Source organism: Rhinolophus ferrumequinum, chromosome 17 (genome assembly GCF_004115265.2).
Source record: "Rhinolophus ferrumequinum isolate MPI-CBG mRhiFer1 chromosome 17, mRhiFer1_v1.p, whole genome shotgun sequence".
NCBI classification, from domain to species: Eukaryota; Metazoa; Chordata; class Mammalia; order Chiroptera; family Rhinolophidae; genus Rhinolophus; species Rhinolophus ferrumequinum.
This window is the reverse complement of record NC_046300.1, coordinates 14,281,732-14,299,182: the sequence shown is the minus strand read 5'-3', so window position 1 is coordinate 14,299,182 and position 17,451 is coordinate 14,281,732. Positions and strand designations below refer to the sequence as shown.

At 56.4% G+C, this 17,451-nt stretch overlaps 2 protein-coding genes across 4 annotated transcripts in view; one reads left to right on the top strand and one right to left on the bottom strand.

The window, feature by feature from the left end:
- The window catches only part of DLEC1 (DLEC1 cilia and flagella associated protein), a 51,596-nt gene extending 44,073 nt beyond the window's left edge, over nucleotides 1-7,523 (top strand). For 2 of the 3 annotated variants that reach the window (XM_033131654.1, XM_033131656.1), the window contains 9 exons: nucleotides 1,549-1,745; nucleotides 1,835-2,143; nucleotides 2,251-2,345; nucleotides 2,576-2,660; nucleotides 2,848-3,063; nucleotides 5,005-5,166; nucleotides 6,629-6,782; nucleotides 7,033-7,156; nucleotides 7,240-7,523. In XM_033131654.1, the coding sequence (XP_032987545.1) occupies nucleotides 1,549-1,745; nucleotides 1,835-2,143; nucleotides 2,251-2,345; nucleotides 2,576-2,660; nucleotides 2,848-3,063; nucleotides 5,005-5,166; nucleotides 6,629-6,782; nucleotides 7,033-7,156; nucleotides 7,240-7,396 (1,499 nt within the window). In that variant the 3' untranslated portion in view covers nucleotides 7,397-7,523. Of the gene's footprint in view, nucleotides 1-1,548; nucleotides 1,746-1,834; nucleotides 2,144-2,250; nucleotides 2,346-2,575; nucleotides 2,661-2,847; nucleotides 3,064-5,004; nucleotides 5,167-6,628; nucleotides 6,783-7,032; nucleotides 7,157-7,239 lie in introns of those variants that run through there. The other variant, XM_033131655.1, reaches the window with a different exon arrangement.
- Nucleotides 7,524-7,640: 117 nt separating this feature from the next.
- On the bottom strand, nucleotides 7,641-17,385 carry ACAA1 (acetyl-CoA acyltransferase 1). The gene is made up of 12 exons (XM_033131657.1): nucleotides 17,076-17,385; nucleotides 16,799-16,892; nucleotides 15,778-15,835; nucleotides 13,798-13,877; nucleotides 13,466-13,508; nucleotides 11,572-11,670; nucleotides 10,522-10,602; nucleotides 9,145-9,335; nucleotides 8,839-9,018; nucleotides 8,545-8,600; nucleotides 8,292-8,437; nucleotides 7,641-7,986 (listed from the first exon to the last, which is right to left on the bottom strand). Exons 1-12 carry the CDS (start codon nucleotides 17,250-17,252, stop codon nucleotides 7,911-7,913), a joined length of 1,281 nt encoding a protein of 426 aa, XP_032987548.1. The 5' UTR covers nucleotides 17,253-17,385; the 3' UTR covers nucleotides 7,641-7,910.
- Between the last annotated feature and the right edge of the window lie 66 nt (nucleotides 17,386-17,451).

The following is a 17,451-nucleotide window of genomic DNA, read 5'->3' as shown; positions in this document are numbered from 1 at the left end:
TCCTCGTCGTCCCCGTCAGTGCTTAACCCCCCCTTGCCTTATATTAACGTTGCTACCCCTGGTTGCACGTTGGCACCGGCCTGGCATCTCTTTGCCCATCCCTCTGTTTTTACCCTTTATGACTGTGATGTGTGTTTCTTTGTAAACAACAGAGAGCCGAGCTTTTTAAAAACACAACCTGATCTTTTAAGAAGAAAAGTCGGTAAATCTATACATTTCTTCCTTTTTGTCTTATAATGTGTACTTTACAGAATTTTTCTACTTTCTTCGTTTTGCTTTTCGTGACTTTTTTCTGTTTCCCCTTCGTTTAACTGGGAATTTCTCTTCTACTTCCCTTTAGTGGTTACCTGCCCGGCCTCGGGGCTCATCCTCACATGTACATTTCTCTGTGTTTACTTGAAAGTGAGCTTGCCCCCTGAATTTCAGGGCATGGAGGTCATTGGTAGCCTCGGTGGGAGTGACTTGGTGGGTGTAAGAGGCAGGTGCCAGGTAATAAATAATCCTAAGAAATACAAGATCGGGAACGTTGGGCGTGTGTTCCTCAGGGCCGAGCCGATGAATTAGGAGTTAACTGGGGAGTGGGTGAGAGCTGAGGAGTTGGAAGTGAAGGTGGGCGACTTGTCCTATGATCTTGCCATGAAAGGCAGAGAGAAGGAGGTCTTGGAAAGGTCGACTGGCAGAGGGAAGCTTGTTCAAGGTCGGGGGAACCTCACCTTGTTTAAGTGCTGTTGAGAAGCAGCGAGGAGGGGGGACACTGGACACATCTGGTCCCTGCAGAGGGGGGTGGGGAAAAGATTGAAGGCAGCAGGGAGATGGGATCAGTGCAGACAGATGTGGGGGTGGGACTTCCAAGGCTTCCTGCTTTGGGGCCTTCTGGGAGGAGAGATGGGGCCGGCAGCTGAGTGTCAGGGGGGCAGTGGAGGTGTCAGAGGAGAAAAGCAGGGAAGCTGTGACAGTCATGGTGCAGGTCGGCAGGGAGAGCTGAGTATGACACGGAGGGATGGACAGAGCAGGAGCACAGTTTACGTTGTGGGCAGATTTATGGGTGTGGCAAGGTGTTTGGAAAGTGGGGGACTTTATCCAGTGGGGTCCAGGGAGTCAATTCAATTCATCCAGGGTTAGGTTTTGCCAGGTGGGTAGAAGGATGGGGGCAAAGGGAGATTTGAGAATCCTGGCAAGACAAGTTGACATGGTGGCCCCCAAAGACTAGCCTGGCTGGGGAAGGAAGTGAAAGCAGACAGGGGCTGATGGAGGGGAAGAAGGTAGGGGATACAGGAGTTGGAGGGCCCAAGGAGGTGGGGAGAGCACCAAGTGCCTGGATTCATGCATTTGGACCGGAGGACTGGAGGTGATAGAGCCGGATGGCATAAGCCTGTGCATTTTTTTAAAAACCAAGAATTGCGTGGGAGTGGCATTAGAGAGGAAGTAAGGCCCCATCCACACTAAGTATGGGAGAACGGGCAGCCTCTGAGGGGCTGCATGAGGTGGGGCGTGGGGAAGATCCATCTGCTCCTTCCTTAGTCCTTGCCTCTCCCCCATCTGCCCCAGACATCCGCCTGGACTGGGAGACCTACGCTCCGGACGACAGGGAGGACCGGCTCGTGGAGCTGCTGGTGTTTTACGGGCCACCTTTCCCGCTGCAGGACCAAGCAGGAAGTGACCTCCTGTGCTCTGAGGCCCTTGAGGGCGGCAGCTCCTTCGGGTCCCCAAGTGTCTCTATGGAATCGGTGTCCAGCCACGAAGCTGTGAGAAGGGCGGCCCGGGTGGGCTGGCAGTCCAGGTGTGGCCAGTGGGCCTTGAGCCTGTGTGAGCCTCAGTGACATCTTGGTGACAGGTGGAGAGCAGCTCCAGTAACACAAAGATCATCTCGGTCATCCTGCAGGGGCACGAGGGAGTGCCCTCTGACCACCTGTACCGTGTCAGCCCCCAGCAGGTGGTGAGTTGGGGCGGAGCTGGGAGCTGCCTCGCAGAGTCCCCACTGGCCAGGGCAGTGCTGAGGCTACTGTACCTGTGCCAGGTGGTCCCTGCAGGGGGCAGCAGCACCATCTCCATCTCCTTCACACCCATGGTCCTTGGCCCCGACATCCTGCACAAGGTGAAGTGTGTTGGCTATGCCCTGGGCTTCATGAGCTTGGACAACGAGGTGAGTCCTCCTGGCCTGGGGTGGGGCCACAGCCACTGCCTCTCTCTTGGGTAGCACACTGCCTGCCCATCCCAGAGACCACCAGTAACCAGGCTTGGGCTCGGCAGGTGGAAAGGGAGCTTCCAGGGAGGAGGAGGCGCCTGCAGCACTTGGCTGTGGGACCCCTGAGGCTGGACCTGCAGAGCTACGTGAGGACTGCACAGTGAGTTGGCTGGGCTTCCCGGCCTCCTTCCTCCACCCCCTGTGGGGAGCATCCTTACTGGGCACTAGTGGGGACCAGACAGGGTTTTGGGAGCAAGATGACAGGAATGGGAGAGAGGAGAAGCCAGCAAGTGAGCCCAGGGAAAAGCTGGCAGGGCCAGATAAGCAGAGTGGGGGCAGCCAAGAGACCGCAGAGACCCAGCCTGGCCCCCTGATACCTGTCGCTGGCAGGCTCAGTGTGGAGCTGGACTACGATGGCGGCATGGACTTCCGGCTCCAGGCCAGTGACCTCATCCCTGACCAGCCCTGTTCCGGGGTGAGTGTGCTGTACCCCCTGGCCCTGCTAACGCACCTGGATCTCAGATGTCCCTACAGGCCCTTCTGGGGCACAGGTCTTATAGTCTGAGTCCCCTCCCCCAACACCCTCATCTCCAACCCGGAGCCACGGACTTGAGGAGAGGGGAGAGATGTACCTTCAGCCTCCCCGACCTGTGGCCACCCAGGTGCTGAGTGAGCTGGTGACCACCCACCACCTGAAGCTGACCAACACCACGGAAATGCCACACTACTTCCGGCTCCTGGTCTCCAGACCCTTCTCTGTTTCTCAAGATGGAACTAGCCGCCGCCACAGAGTTCCTGGCCCTGGCCCGGAGCAGGAGTCTGAGGAGTTGGCAGCAGGGGGCAAGCAGCTGGTGCTCCACCCGCAGGAGAACATGCTGGTCAGTGGTGGGTCTGCGGTCCTCACGCTGGATGGGCACACTCCCCCGGACCAGACATCTTGCTCTCACATACACACATGTGTGTAAGGACTACACACTTCATACCACCCTCACGTTGGGGTGCAAACACACATATCTGTATCCAAACTGCACCTTTGACCCCCACCCCCGCCCCCTATGCCCTGTGCATTTACAGGCACTAAGGTGCAGACTTATTAGATACACCATTTCCAGCAGACACCAGGCCTCTGCACAGGTGGCTTACACAGGCAGATAGGATTGAACCTATCAGTGTGAACACACACGAGTCCCGACACACCAGACCCCTCTCTTCTGCCAAAGTCCAGGTCAAGGCTGAGGCATTCCCTTCGGCACCTCCACTTTGCACACGGATGTGCCCCCACGCAGGGTTTTGTGCCTGGCTCAGGTGAGTTCAAGGTTTGGTGGCCGTCTTTCCATCAGTGTAAGGCACTGCAGGTGCCAGCGTGACTTTCCCTCTTGTGATGGGGCCTCGGTGATACTGGGATCCTGGAATTGCAGAGTTAGGGGAGGGGTGGTCCTGGGAACGCCAGGGCCTCGGTGGGAACATGAACGTCTGCCGCCTTTGGTCTCTGAGGCATCGGGAGTGAGGACAGGTCACAGGCCGTGTGGGCAGTTGGCTGTGTGCACCTCCATGTCTGTACTGTGGGCTCCTGGATGTGCATATTGAGGCTGGTTCCCCACCCTCCTGACGCCCCTCCTGCTTCCGACGCTCCTCATTCTCCCCTCTGAGGGGCTTTCCTCTCTTCTGTGCTGCTGATCCTTAGAGCTCTGCTGGGCCCTCGCCTCCCTCTGCGCACTCCGGGGTCATCTCAGCCCCTTCCAGAGCTTCCGAGAAGGCATATTCCCTGCACATTGTACCCTTCAGTACCGGCGTACTGAGTGCCTGGCTTGTGCTCGTGCCCGGGCCTCTGACCGCTGACCAGAATTCTCTCCCAAACTCGAATTCCCCATCGCCTCCCCACCCAGTCCTGCCCAGTCCTTTTAGTGGTGGCATTTTATCTCAGCAAATACCACCCTTGGCCAGGCCAGACCTCTGGCACTCCTCATGCTAGGCTCCTCTGACCAGCCAGCCACCACGCTGTTGGCCTTCTCTTCATCTCACACCCATTATCTTGGTCTAGGGACAATGGATTCCAAGCCTGGCAACACATAAGGGGCCTTTAGATAGCTTATTAGAAATAAAAGTTCCCCGGCCCCACCTCCAGAGATGAGAAGATCTGGGCTGAGGCCCAGGAATCTGGACATTTAACAAGTGCCTCTGTTGATGCGTGTGAGTTTGTCCCTACAACTGTGTTTGGCAGCCACACGTCCAAGCCCCGTCCTGTCGGGCCTAAGTCACACTTTGGACCCCTAACTGATGTCCTCATACTCACCTGTTCTCCCCCAGCCCACCTTCCCACAGCAGCCAGACTGACCTCTGAGGAAGGCGAAGCTGAACCAGATGTCTCCCTGCTTAAAACCCGTCCCAGGCTCCTCACTGTCCTCAGGATCAAGACACAGGCCTCCACTGGGCCTATGGGCCTGCCCACAGCACTGTCGTGCTAGGGGACAAAGGGTGGTTGGCTTGTAGTCTCCCCCTCTAGCCCCTAAGCTCTTGAGGGCAGGCACGGCATTGCCCTCAGGACCTGCGGGAGCTGGGCACAGAGCAGGGCACAGTGTTTGTGGAATGAAGCGCCTGACAGACGGGCTCCGAGTGCTGGTGGGGGAGGCGCACTGTGCTGGGCTGTTTGCCTGGCAGGGCGGGGTCAGTCTGGGCGCTGCAGGCTCTAATGGCTCCGGGCTGAGCTGTACCTTGTGGGGTCTGCTGGGGCCGTGGGGGCGCAGGAGGATGGAGCTCCAGTGGGGGAGCTGCCGCCTGCCTTTATGGCCTGATGTGCTGGCTCGTCCACGTCTGCTCAGGTGAACGTGTCCTTCTCGCTGTCCCTGGAGCTGCTCTCCTATCAGAGGCTCCCGGCTGATCAGATGCTGCCCGGAGTGGACATTCAGCAGAGCGTGAGTGGAGAGAGAGAGATGGTGTTTACCCAGAATCTGCTCCTGGAGTACCCCAACCGCACCACTCAGGTGAGTCCCAGGCCTGCTCCACACGCTGAGGGTGGTGGAACTGTTCTGGTGGGGTTAAAGGACAAACACTGACAGGGCCCTTAGAATAAGAGGAGCCCCAGCTTTTGCCTTGAGGGCCCAGTCTGCCATGAAAGAGGCCTTGCCCATGGAGAGATGAGGGTCGTCCATCCTTACTTGTCTTAGGAGCTCAGAGCAGGTGAGGGACTGCACAGTGGAAAATCAGGGAAGGCTTCCTGGAGGAGGTTGCATGTGAAGCCTCTTATTTAATCAGTTTAATGAAGACAGAAGGCAAACTACATTGAAAATCAGGCCGAGGGAATGGCCTGAGGTGTGGGGACAGTGAGCAGCTTGGGCTTGTGTGGGGCTTTGGGCACCAGGGAGAGCACCCCGGGCCTAGTTCTGTGGACTATGGCAGATCATAGGGCTGTGGTGAGGAGCTGAGCCGGAGACACCAAGGCAGGCAGGGGCCCAGCTGGAAGGTGCAGGTGAAGAATGGGAAGGAATGGCCTAGGGGTTGGATTCCAGAGGCCAAAAGATTTGAGCACTGGAGCCAGGTGGGCCCTCCAGCTTAGTACTTGGGCAACTGCTGGACCCATGGGCAGGGGAGGTTATGTGTATGGCAATGCCTGAGGGTGACGTGGGGGTGCGGGAGGGGTGCTGCTAGGAGCTAGGGCAGTCAGGGCACAGGTGGGGCCTGAGGGCAACAAAAGGAGCCAGCCCGGTGGCTCAGGTAGTTGGAGCACGGTGCTCCTAACACTGAGGTTGCTGGTTTGATTCACACATGGTCCAGTGAGCTGCGCCCTCTACAGCTAAGATTGTGAACAACAGCTCTCCCTGGAGCTGGGCTGCCGTGAGTAGCCGGAGGTTGGCATGAGCTGCTGTGTGCTGCCATGAGTGGCCGGCGGCCAGCATGAGTGGCCGATGGCCATTGTGAGCTGCTGGCAGCCGGCGAGAGCTGCTGTGAGTGGCTGACCGACGACTGACGACCACTGCCTCAGCCGGGGGGAGCGTAAGGCTCATAATACCACATGGGCCAGAGAGCTGTGTCCTGTGCAACTAGACTGAGAAATGAGTTGCGGGGAGAGGCAGAAGAAAAGGGGGGGGGGAAGAAATGGTGAGATGGCCCAGAGCCCAAGAGGGGCTGGGCCTTGGAGCCCTTATGGGAGGGGTAAGGCAGGAAGGCGCCCAACCAGGCAGCAGAAACCAGACCCTGACCAGGGCAGGGGTGGCAGGAGGAGCAGATGGCGCTTTCCTGGCTCTTTAGCTGCTCAGAATCCCACCAGCAGCCTCTGGCTTTTGATGGTGGCACCCCTTCCACCCACCATGGTGCTGCCTGTGTGCTCCTCAGGGGTGTCAGTACTTGGAGTGCGCAAGGCCCATGTGTCCCTGAGACCTTGGCTCAGAGCCCAGCAGGAGGGGCAAGACTGCCTCGTCCCCACCAAGTTAAAGGCTGTCTCCCTAGGTGGTACCCCTGCGGGCCACTGTGGCCGTGCCTGATCTGCAGCTCTCCACCAGCTGGGTGGACTTTGGAACCTGCTTTGTGAACCAGGGGCGGGTCCGGGAGGTCTACCTGATGAACCTGAGCGGCTGCCGGAGCTACTGGGCTGCGCTGATGGGTATGTCATGCCCTCCTGTCTGCCCACTGCTCCCCAGTGTGGCTGGGCTAGGACCCCCAGGAAGGGGTCAGTGTTCCCTAGCCATACAGGCTAGCTCCCAAGGGCTAGTGCCACCTGGGAATTCCTGCAGAGATGGCTAGCTCCCCAGTCCCAGGTGATCCGCAGGGTTGCCCATCAGAGGGGAGGGGACTTCCTGAGGCGGAGCATGGAGCCGCCTGCTCTCATGTATGCTCCCTTCCCCTCGGTGCAGGCCAGCGGGAACTGGACAAGGACCCTGGGGCCTTCAGGGTCTCCCCAAGCAGTGGACTGGTGGAAGCACGACCGGTCAATGCGCCTCCACCCTTCATCATCCTGCAGGTTCTCTTCACTGCCAGGTACGGCCAGACCCTCTAAGCCTCCCCGTCACTGCCCGCGGGCCCCGGGCTCCTTCCTAATCTCAGTCCCCTGCGGCCCACAGGAGCAATGAGCTGTACGAGTCCACGCTGGTGGTGGAAGGTGTGCTCGGTGAGAAGGCCTGCACCCTGCAGCTGCAGGGCCAAGGCTCCTATGACGAGAGCTATGTGTCACCTACCAGCTCTGAGGCTCTGCCCTCAGACCCCCAGCTTTGGCAATAAACGTGGCCCAGAGCTACAGAACAGGGGCGCACACTGGAGAACCTCTGGGCAGCTCCTCGAGTGGAGGGAGCCCCTTCCATGGCAGTGGTCTCAGCTTAGGCCCCGCATTTACATCCTCAGAGCGAATATAAAGAATAGGCCTTATCACCGGAGACCACGGCGGTTGAGAACCAGTACTCAGATTGAGCAGAGGCAAGACCAGCATGGCAAGAACTGGCCTTTGGGATAAACCACAGCCACCAAGATAAGCTAACATACATTTACTGTCTACTGCACTCCTCATCCATGAGGCCTATTCCCCAGGAATTACATGGAAGCCTTTGTGGCCTGGATGACCCCATACCTCACCCACTCCTGTCCTGTATCATCAGTGTTCGTGTTCACATTTTCCAGATTAGCTCAAGTGCCTTGATTTGCCCATTGCTGCCACCAGTGCTGAATTTTCCCATACGGCGTCCTATCTGTAGTGTTGCTTTCTGGCCTCCAGGGCAGGACTGTCTAGGCAGCGCCTCCGTCAGTTTCCAGGGTATTCAAAGACAGCAGCGGCTCCCATTCCGGTCCCAATGCACATGGATACCACCCCATATGCCCTGTGGAAGCAACACTGTGTTGACTGGGTGAGGGTACAAAGGGGAGAGGCCCCACCACCAAGCTCTCCCCAGACCAGGCTGAGCTGGGTGGACCAAGGCCTTCGTGGCACAGAGGATGCAAATCTATGGCGTGCAGTTGGGTCCCTGACTGCCCACCTAGGCACACACACAGTGGCAGATGCCTGTGTAGGCCAGGGTCCCCTTCACGACTGGCCCTCAGAGAAAAGGGAAGCCACACCCCTGCACCCTCAGAATGTGTGTATGTAGGCATCCCCCACGACACCCCCACAGGGAGCCAGCCTCACCTTTTCTTGCGGCGCTTCAGCTCATTGAGCAGTGTGATCACCTGTCGAGCCCCAGTGCAGCCCAGTGGGTGGCCCAAGGCCACAGCACCCCCCAAGGGGTTGACCTTCTCAGGGGGGATACCTAGTTTCTCCACACAGTAGACGGCCTGAAAGGAGGCAGAGCATCAGCTACAGCTCCCTCCCCTGTTCCCTGCACCACTGGCTCCAACTGGGCTGCCCAGGGCCCACACACTGGAGAGAAACAAAGGCTTACCTGGCTGGCAAAGGCCTCATTGATCTCAAAGATGTCCACGTCACGTACTGTCAGCCCTGCAGGCAAGGGGGGGGGGAGACCTAAGCTGACCCAGTGGCCCCTTACCTTTGCCCTTTCCAGATGAATGAGTGGGTCCTGGCTGTGGGGTCAGGAAGGGCTTGGGGGTAGGGGTGCTAGTCTGCTCCCCCTTCACTCTGCAGCAGACACAGGACTACCCCCCTCCGGCAATAGGATGAGAGGCAGAAGTAGGACCCAGGTAGGATCCAGATCTAGGGTGTGAAGGAGCCACCTTACCTGCTTTTTGCAAAGCTACAGGGATGGCATAGGCAGGTCCAATGCCCATGACGTCAGGCGGGACCCCAACCACTGCATAGGACCTCAGGACCCCAAGGATGGGAAGGCCCAACTCTTCTGCCTTGGACCTCCGCGCCAGCAGGATGGCTGCTGCCCCATCGCTCACCTGGCTAGAGTTTCCTAGAGGCAAATCGCAGGGGTAAGGAGGCCCCGCCATGTCCACCTTGCCTGGTGGCTCCAAGCTCCCAGAGAATGCTTAGCATGGACATGGCCCCTTCCTTTCCCCCACCCCCAGCCCAGTCTCACCAGCGGTGGTAGAGCCGCCCTTCTTGAAGGAAGGCTTCAGTTTGGCCAGGCCCTCCATGGTGGTACTGGGACGGATACCCTCATCCTGGGCCACGGTGACACTCCTCTCGGTGCCCTTGTCATCGTGGACCGTGGTGGTCACAGGCACAATCTCAGCTTGGAAACAGCCCTTGCTCTGGGCTCTGGCTGCCCTGCCAGCACCATGGACAGCCAGGCTCAGGCTCCCTTGGGATTCCCTTCCTTTCTGGGGCCCCTCCACTGCCTCCACCCCCTGCCCACTGGGGCAGACACGCAAGCTCAGACTGCTAAATGCTGGGACACGCTCGCCTGGGAGCTCTGAGGGACTGGTGTGGGCTCCCCACCATCCCCACCTGACCCGGGGCATGGGAGGCCAAGGCTTTACGGGGCCTTCTCTGCCATCAGCCTCAGATCTTCAGATCCCGACCAATCCCAGCCTTGAAGGCAGGAGGAGGCATGGAGGTGGTGGCTCCCGTTTGAGCCTGTCACCAAAGAGGGACTAAGCCTGCTTGGCTCTCTCTGCCAAACTGAGGATGGAGCCCCCAGGATATTTGTGCTGGGTTCTACCAAGTTTTCTGTTTGATCCCAATGGCTCAATTGCATCTGTTCCCCACCCCAGTCTCTGCTTATTTAAAGTAACATACTAAACATACTAAAGTAGTTTAGTAAACATACTAAACTACTTGATGAACCTTAGTATTGAAACAGTGTAAAATCACAAAGCATTTTAAGGTGATCCATTTTAAAGGTAATAATCATATGCAAGACCTAAGAGCCTGGGGGCATTTCCATGGGACGAAACCACAGGTTTCACCAAATTCTCGATGGTTACTTGACCCCACTGCATTAGAGAAGCCCACCTGGCTGGATACTATGTCCTTCCTTGCTGTCCTCTCTCTGGGAAGCTGGGGCTTGCTTCAACCTGCCCCCGCCCAGAGGCCTGAGCCCCTGCCTCAGGATGCTACCCCAGACCATGGGGTGGTCCAGAAGCTGGGTGCCGGGGTCCCCAGCAATGCTGGTCCCAAACTCCAGGCTATCCAGAGGAGCCCCTGCCTACCATGTCTAATCACCAAACCACACAATTATAGTAGAGACGACTCCTGGCTCTCCTTACAACCCCCAGTGAGTAGACGGGGAAACTGAGGCCCACTGGGGAGAAGACACTGGGGTGAACAGAGAGGCGTAGCACATGGAAGTGCTTACAAGGCACAGCGGCCCTGGCCCGTTCACCTCTCCATCCTGGGAGGCCCGAGGCTTGGAAAGCTTTCACTGCCTTGCTGTAGCCTAAGGACAGCTCATTGGTCAGCCTCAAAATCTCACTCTCTGCCCTTTAAACAGCCCACGCCAAACAGCACTCACTTTTGCTGGGAAGCCAGTGCAAAGGCATCCTGCTTCTCCCGCGAAATGCCAAACCGCTCAGCTACATTTTCCGAGGTTATCCTAGAAGATAAACAGCAAACTGCGGTGAGGCCTGGCTGCCCGGGACTGGCCAGTTGGTGAGCCATGCTATGGTCTGGGACCCAGGGCTGTAGGCACGGGAGGCCAGGAAGGCCAGTCCATGCCACAGAGACAGTAGTGATGACTCAGGCCTGAATGTAGGGGCGCAGACAGGAGTCACCCAGATCCTGAGAAGCTCGTACACCCAAGACCAGAAGAGAAGAGTGGCAGATGAGGGCATGGGTGGGGCACTAACGGGCCAGCTTCTCCTATGCCTCGAAAACTGCTTCAACGTGGGAGATGAGGACTTTCAAGTCCCCACTGGGAAGGCCACACCTAGGCTTTCTGCTTACCATGGTTGGCACCTACCCTCATCTCAGGAACCCAGAGCCACCGGTAGGCCTTCCAGCCTGGGCTTCTGGCTTTATAGGCTACCCTGGGAGATATGGGCATGGGAAGTGGAGGCAGCCAGAGCACTGCCCCTCTCTGAACCTCAAGTGGAGCCAGGATTCCTTACCTACGGACCCTGGGAGCTCCCTAACACGACAACAGAGCTCAGGTATTGTGCAAATACAACCCACTTTTGACGTTGCATCTCACAGGGCCGAAGTTCCCTCACCAGCAGGTCAGGTAAGCAAAAGCTTCCCACATCCTCAACTTTCTAGGCCTCCAAGACTTTGGGGTACAGCTACCATCATCCCTGTGTAACTGAGCCCCTCAGGGTGAGAGTGACAGGCTGGTCCATGTTTGGAAACCCAGAGGCACAGACAGGACCTGGGGGCCTCAGGAAAGGGAAGTCAGGGGCAGCAGCAAGTCCCATCTCCAGGGTCTCTGCAGAGCAGTCCACGCCCAAAAGCAGGAAGCCTAGGTTGGCACCGCTCGTCACAAGACGGTCCAAGTTCCCGTGCCCCTGCTCCAGGCCAGGCAGGGAGCCAAGGGGGCACAGGCACACAGCTACAGGTGGATACTCACCCCATAGGAATCAGGCAATCTCTGGCCTTCTCCTTCTCCACCAAGCGCGAAGTAATGTTTCCAGGGTTCCCTCTGTCCGCAAGGGACATGGACTCCACCCTGAGAAGGAGGCAGTCACTAGCAAGACTCCCCCAAGGATAGCTGTGCACCTGACAAGTGCTGGTTAATAGCCAGGGAAACCAGGGCAGGGCACTGGTCAGCAGGGCAGAGCTGGGGGTGCAGACTGCTGAGCCCTGCCTCTACCTCCACCCCCATCCCACAGTCCCGGGCAGGGCCATGCTTCTCGAAGGTAGCTGCTGCTGCAGCCCATCAGCCTGGTGTCAGCCACAGAGGGGAAAACACCTCCAACAAGCCCGGCCCTGCCCTCAGGGACCACAAATTCAGAGGAGAGAAAAGATAAGTATTTTAAAAGCTGCAGATCAAAGAGCGAGGTGACCTGCATAGACAAGGAGATGCTAGGAGCTGCAGGAAGGCGAGATCTCAGTTTAGTGGGGTCAAAAAGAGCTTTGAGGAGGTAGGGGAACAAAAAGCCTCAAGGGATGATGACACATAAACTCCACCCAAATATTTTTCATGTGTCCAGCGCTATTTTAAAAACTTCTCAGGTATTAGAGTGCTTCAAAGTGTCAGTCACATGATGTATGCCCTAGAGTGCTGGCTGTTATCACTGAATTTAATCTTACCAACTTCGACAGGGCCACAGTAGTAATAATCACCATTTTACAGATGAGGACACTGAGGCCCAGAGAGGCTGAGTAACTTGTCCATGGTCACTCAGCTGGGATCCAAATTTAGGTAGTCTGGCCCCAGAGGCCACTCCCAACTAGCATGCCCTGGGCTACTCTCCATGATCAAAGCCTACAGGGGACAGTCAGCCCGTGATGTGGGCGACGGTCCTGGCCCAGACCCTTAATACCCTAGTAACATGGTCTTTAACCTGCTTGGGGACCTCAGATGCCCTCTAAGAAACTCTGAAGGCCCCAGCCTTCTCCTCCAGTTACCCATACTCCTCCCTCCCCCACTGAGCTAGAGGAACATGAGAGATGGATCAGAGGGCAGACTGGACAGTAGCCCTTGGCCAGCCAAAGTCCCTGCAGTGTGGGCTTTGGCTCTATTACAGCTGCAGACACAGGGCAATACAACCCAGTGCTAGTCGGCACAGCCCTGAGGCAGCCCAGCAATGTTTCTAGTCTAGAAACACTATCAAGAGGAACCGAAGGGCAGAAGGAAATGCTCGCCTCCCTGGACCTACCAAAGCCCTCACTGGGCCTGCCCTCTCAGCACTAGAAGCCCACCCAAGCCTGGGCCACAATGCCCCTACCCTCTCTGGAGGCACTGCCCAATACAACTTGTGCCTCTCCATATGCTGCAGCCAAAGATGGAGCTGCAGCTGACAGTGACCACACCACCATAGCTCTGACCGTGCCCCTCAGAACTCAGTAGGCAGCCAGAAGTTTCCACCTTGGACCAGGGCAGGGGTCCAATGAATAAACTGGTTATATAGGAGGCAGCTGTCCTTGGCTTTAGGGAACCAAAACTGCAACAGCAGCAGCATGAATCAACTAGGGCCACAGAACGAAACTCAAGAGCTATATTTTTTCCTAACACTTGGCCACATTTTCCAGCCTACCAGATTTCCAAGAAAGAAAGCTTTTAAAAGCCAACTTCCTCTCCCCATTAGTGCTGAGAGGTGTGAGCAATTCCTAAGCAGCCAGAGCTGGGGGCTACTAAGCTGAATTTGTAGGAACTCTCTAACCTTCTCCCAGTCAGCTGCCTAAAGGGGCTAATCCTAAAGGGGACAATCCTGAAATCATGGCCTCTGAGAACTCAGGAGGTCAGTATTAGTTTTATTGTTACAGCTGGTTAATAAGCTCTGGCAGAAGGAAATTCTTACCCACAAGCCATGCCAATGTCATAACACCCATTTCTGATGCCACCTGCAACAAAAGCATTTCATAAACATCCTTCAGCAGAGTCTGTCTGTTCTGGAAACGGGGGAGCCTCTTCCCCACCTGGTCTCTAAGTGGGACTCAGCCCCAGCGTCAGAGATGGAAGACCCAGGGAGTGTCCAGAAAAGGCTGGGGGTAGCCTTATGTTTCTATGGTTAGAGTCCTTTCAGAAATCCCTATTGTTTGCCCAGTAGATAGCAACTTTGCTGACACAAACTCATGGAGCCAGGACTAAGGCCAGGCTGTAGCAATGGGCAGCCCCCCAGTGACAACTTACCAGCTATGTTGGCCACTGCCTGGAGCCCTGAAGAACACTGTCTATTGACAGCGGACAAAGGTACAGTCTCTGGGATGTCACTGAAACAGAAGGTGAGACCACAGAGTCAGCCCCTCTCCCCTACCAGGCTCTCCCATCTCACAGAAAGCAAGCTGTGTGTATTCCTGCCCAATATGACTGCCTCACCAGCCGGGTACAAAGACCAGGGGAACAAACCCAATAGCCCTGCCCCCACTCCAGGCCAGACACATACTGGGCAGACCCCATCTCTACAGACACTTGCTCCCCAGGCCCCAGAAGCACATGCCCTCCCATACTGTGGTTCTCCTCGACCAGGGCCAGCACAGGGCCAGCCACAGAGATCCTCTTACTCTCCCTCTAAGATTCAGAAATGAAAACTCTACATCTCTGTTTACTCCAAAAAACAGAGAAGAGGACCTAGTGCTGGGGCAGAACCAGAGGAAAGAAATGTCTAAAGGACGGGGCCAGAAACATCTCTACTCTTCAGCCTTACTAATAACCATATGGCTAACCTTTTCTCTTCCCCTTGTCTCTGGAAAACTTGCTCCCAGCTGGTCAAAGAACCTGATGTATACCAGGTGTTCTATCATCCATTGTTCTGGTGGGTTCCCCCAGGCTCTCACCCTGGTCCCTGACCTGGAAGGGTGGGGCTACCCCTCTTAATGTAACCTGCCCGGGCCACAGGTACAAAGCCCTGGGCAAATCACAGACCCTCACCAAACCCATGGACTCAAGCTCAGGGAGTCAAAGTACTCTGGCGATTCTGGTGTGCAGCCAGGGTTGGGAACACCTTAGCTAGTGCCCAGGCCAGGCTCTGCTGAGACCCTCTCAGGTGGATAGCCTCCTAGGCCCGTGTAGCCTATTTCACCCTTCCCAGGTCCCCTAACTCCTTACTGCCTAGTTACCACCTCTTCACCCAACCCACCAAGTGTTCACTAAACACTTACTCAGTACAAGACACCTCCTGAGGGATGCTGACATGATACAGTGCCCTAGAGGACACCCAGTCAACACACAAAAAGTAACTAGCAGAGACGGAAATAACAAAGTAAGATGGCAGAGCACATCACAAGGAAGCACATATTGGAGAGGCAGGGGTACTCATTTTAAGCCTGGGAGCTTGGGGAACTCAGGCCAAAATGGTGAACCTGTGTTTGGGCAAGATTTGGCTAGGGCAGAGAGAAGAGGTTGGGACAACACTCCATGGGGACAGAATGACTAGCGTAGAGAATAGAGGGCTGAAAAAGGAAGAGTCAAGGCCAGGACGCAGCTGGGAGATAAGGCTGGAAGGTAAGTCTGGAGCCAGATCCTGGGAGTCCTTGAACTCCAGGCTGAGCAGTCTGAACCTCTCCTAGTCCCTAGAGGTTTTGTTGCTTTTCCTGTTCCTTCACTAGCTAATGTTCCCATTATTCTGTATGCAGCTGGGAGTACAAACAGAACTAAGTGGTTCTTACATCGACACATGAGACTAGTTTAAACACTCCTCCTCTGCCTTAGGACAGCAAGTGGTGAAGGGCACGTTTGCCGGGGCCATCCTCAGGGTTCTGCCCTGTCCCCAAGTCTCTGCTGATGGGATATGCCTGGAGACCCCAGCTTGTTCAGCTGGCACAAAAAGCTCACTGTCACCCTTCAGTGTTCCTACCTGGTTATTTACCTGGCAAAAGAGGACAGAGTCCATCCAGTATTTACAAAAGGCAAGCAACAAGCTGACTTGGCTAAAAGTCAGGTCACAGAGATCTTTTGCTCTAGTCCCAAAGACTGTTTGTCCTGGCTCAGTGCCAGGTAACACATGTTCCCTTCAAATCAGGGGAAAGGTAGGGTTCACAAGCGTGGGTGCCCAAGAACCTGGATGCCTCTAGGTCTGGTGTCCAACGTGATCCTCCCCCATCAACAGGTTGAGGCCTGAGCCCACCCAAGAGTCAAAATGGCCAACCCAGAGCTAGAACTGTTCAAGTTTACCTCAGAAACTGGGCGATTCGGGCCATAACCGCCCCGGCCCCTGGCTGAAGCACATTTCCTGTGAACAACAAAACTTAATTCAATGCCAGGTGGTGGTCTGGGCACTAAGGTACAGCTGTGAATAGCAGAGAGGGGACATTCCAGATCTTTCTTCAGAAACATGAGCCCTCAGCAGGCTCACTTGATTCTCTGGAATTTCAAGGTATGGAGCAGCTATTCAGCAGTTTGTCCTGGTCATATACTAGACCCAGCCCTTGAGGGTCCCAAGCTCCATTGCCCATGCACCCTTTCCAAATCAACACACACTGGGCAGGCTGCCCACCTCTAAAGGTAACATGGAAAGGAAGAAACAATGCAATGCAAAGTTTGAAGTCTAATGAACTGGTTCTGTCAGTTACAGAGATGAGTATCTGAAAATGTACACCTCCACGACTGTCCTCTGCCAATCTCTGCTTCGCTCCTAGGTGGAACTGATTTCCCCACCTAGAGGTGGCACCTACAGTATTTGATGACTCTTGCCACATTATGGTATTTCGTTTTGAGGCTAGAGGACTGGGAGTGGGGAAAAAGGGTTGGACTGAAGGTCAAGAGGCCTGGATTCACGCCAAAAGTTCTTCCACTTCCCCAGGCCTCAGTTTTAACATGTGTAAGTGAGGGGTTGGACTAGATGATGTTTGATGTTACCTCTGTTCTGTTGTGGCAGAGACCGGATGTCAGGATAGGAAGAGAACCCTACAGTCTCCTGTGTGCTGGGGTGTCCTCAAACCCCTGTGCCAAGTACCCTGGCGTTAGAATGTCTGTCACTCGAGAGCTCTGCTTTCTACCATAACATGCAGAATGTGCCTGGAGGGGCCCGGAAAGTGCCCGGAGGTGGGGGCGGAATCAAACTCAACTGCGTGTGACATTCCCCTCCGTGTAAACACCTGGAAAGTACCTGGAGGATAGGCAGGTATTTGAGGAGAGTTTTAGTGGGCTAGGACTGCGAAGAGGACCAGGCGTAGGGCCTGGGTAGTGAGCTCACCCACGCAGATGTCTCCTAGCTGGGTCGGGCTCAGCTTGACGTCCTGGAGAACTGCAGTCAAGACGGCCGAGAGAAGCTCATCGGGGGTGGTGTCCTGCAGGTGGAAGTGCGGCCGCAGTGACCCCAGGCCGGCGGTGCACGAGGTCCCAGACCCCTGCTACTCGCCCCCACTCCCACCCCATAGAGATCACAGCTCGGGAACGGAGCCACTTCTGGCGCCGAGAGGAATCGAACAGAGGGGCCATCTCACACCCGGCGACGGATCCCATGGCCTCACCTTGAAGCCGCCGCGGCCCCCTCGGCCAATGGCCGTGCGCCGCCCGTGCACCACGACCACGTCGTCCGCCGACTCCCGCAGAGCGCCCCCCCAGCACGGCGCGGCCTGCAGCTTCGGCTGCGGGCCCGAATCAGGCCGACGGTTCAGGTGGCCCAGCACCACCTCCAGCCTCCGCATCGCGCAGCTGGACCCCGTAGACCTCCACCCGGCCCGGAACAAAGCGCTAGAGCCCACTGACTGCGGATCGTACAGGCGCGGAACCACACCAGTGCCCCCGAGGCCTATACACCGCCCACAGCTCTAGGACTGACGCGAAGTCCCGCCCACCTCCCCCCTAAGCCAACCAGAAGGCGAGTCTGCCTGATGTCCCGCCCCC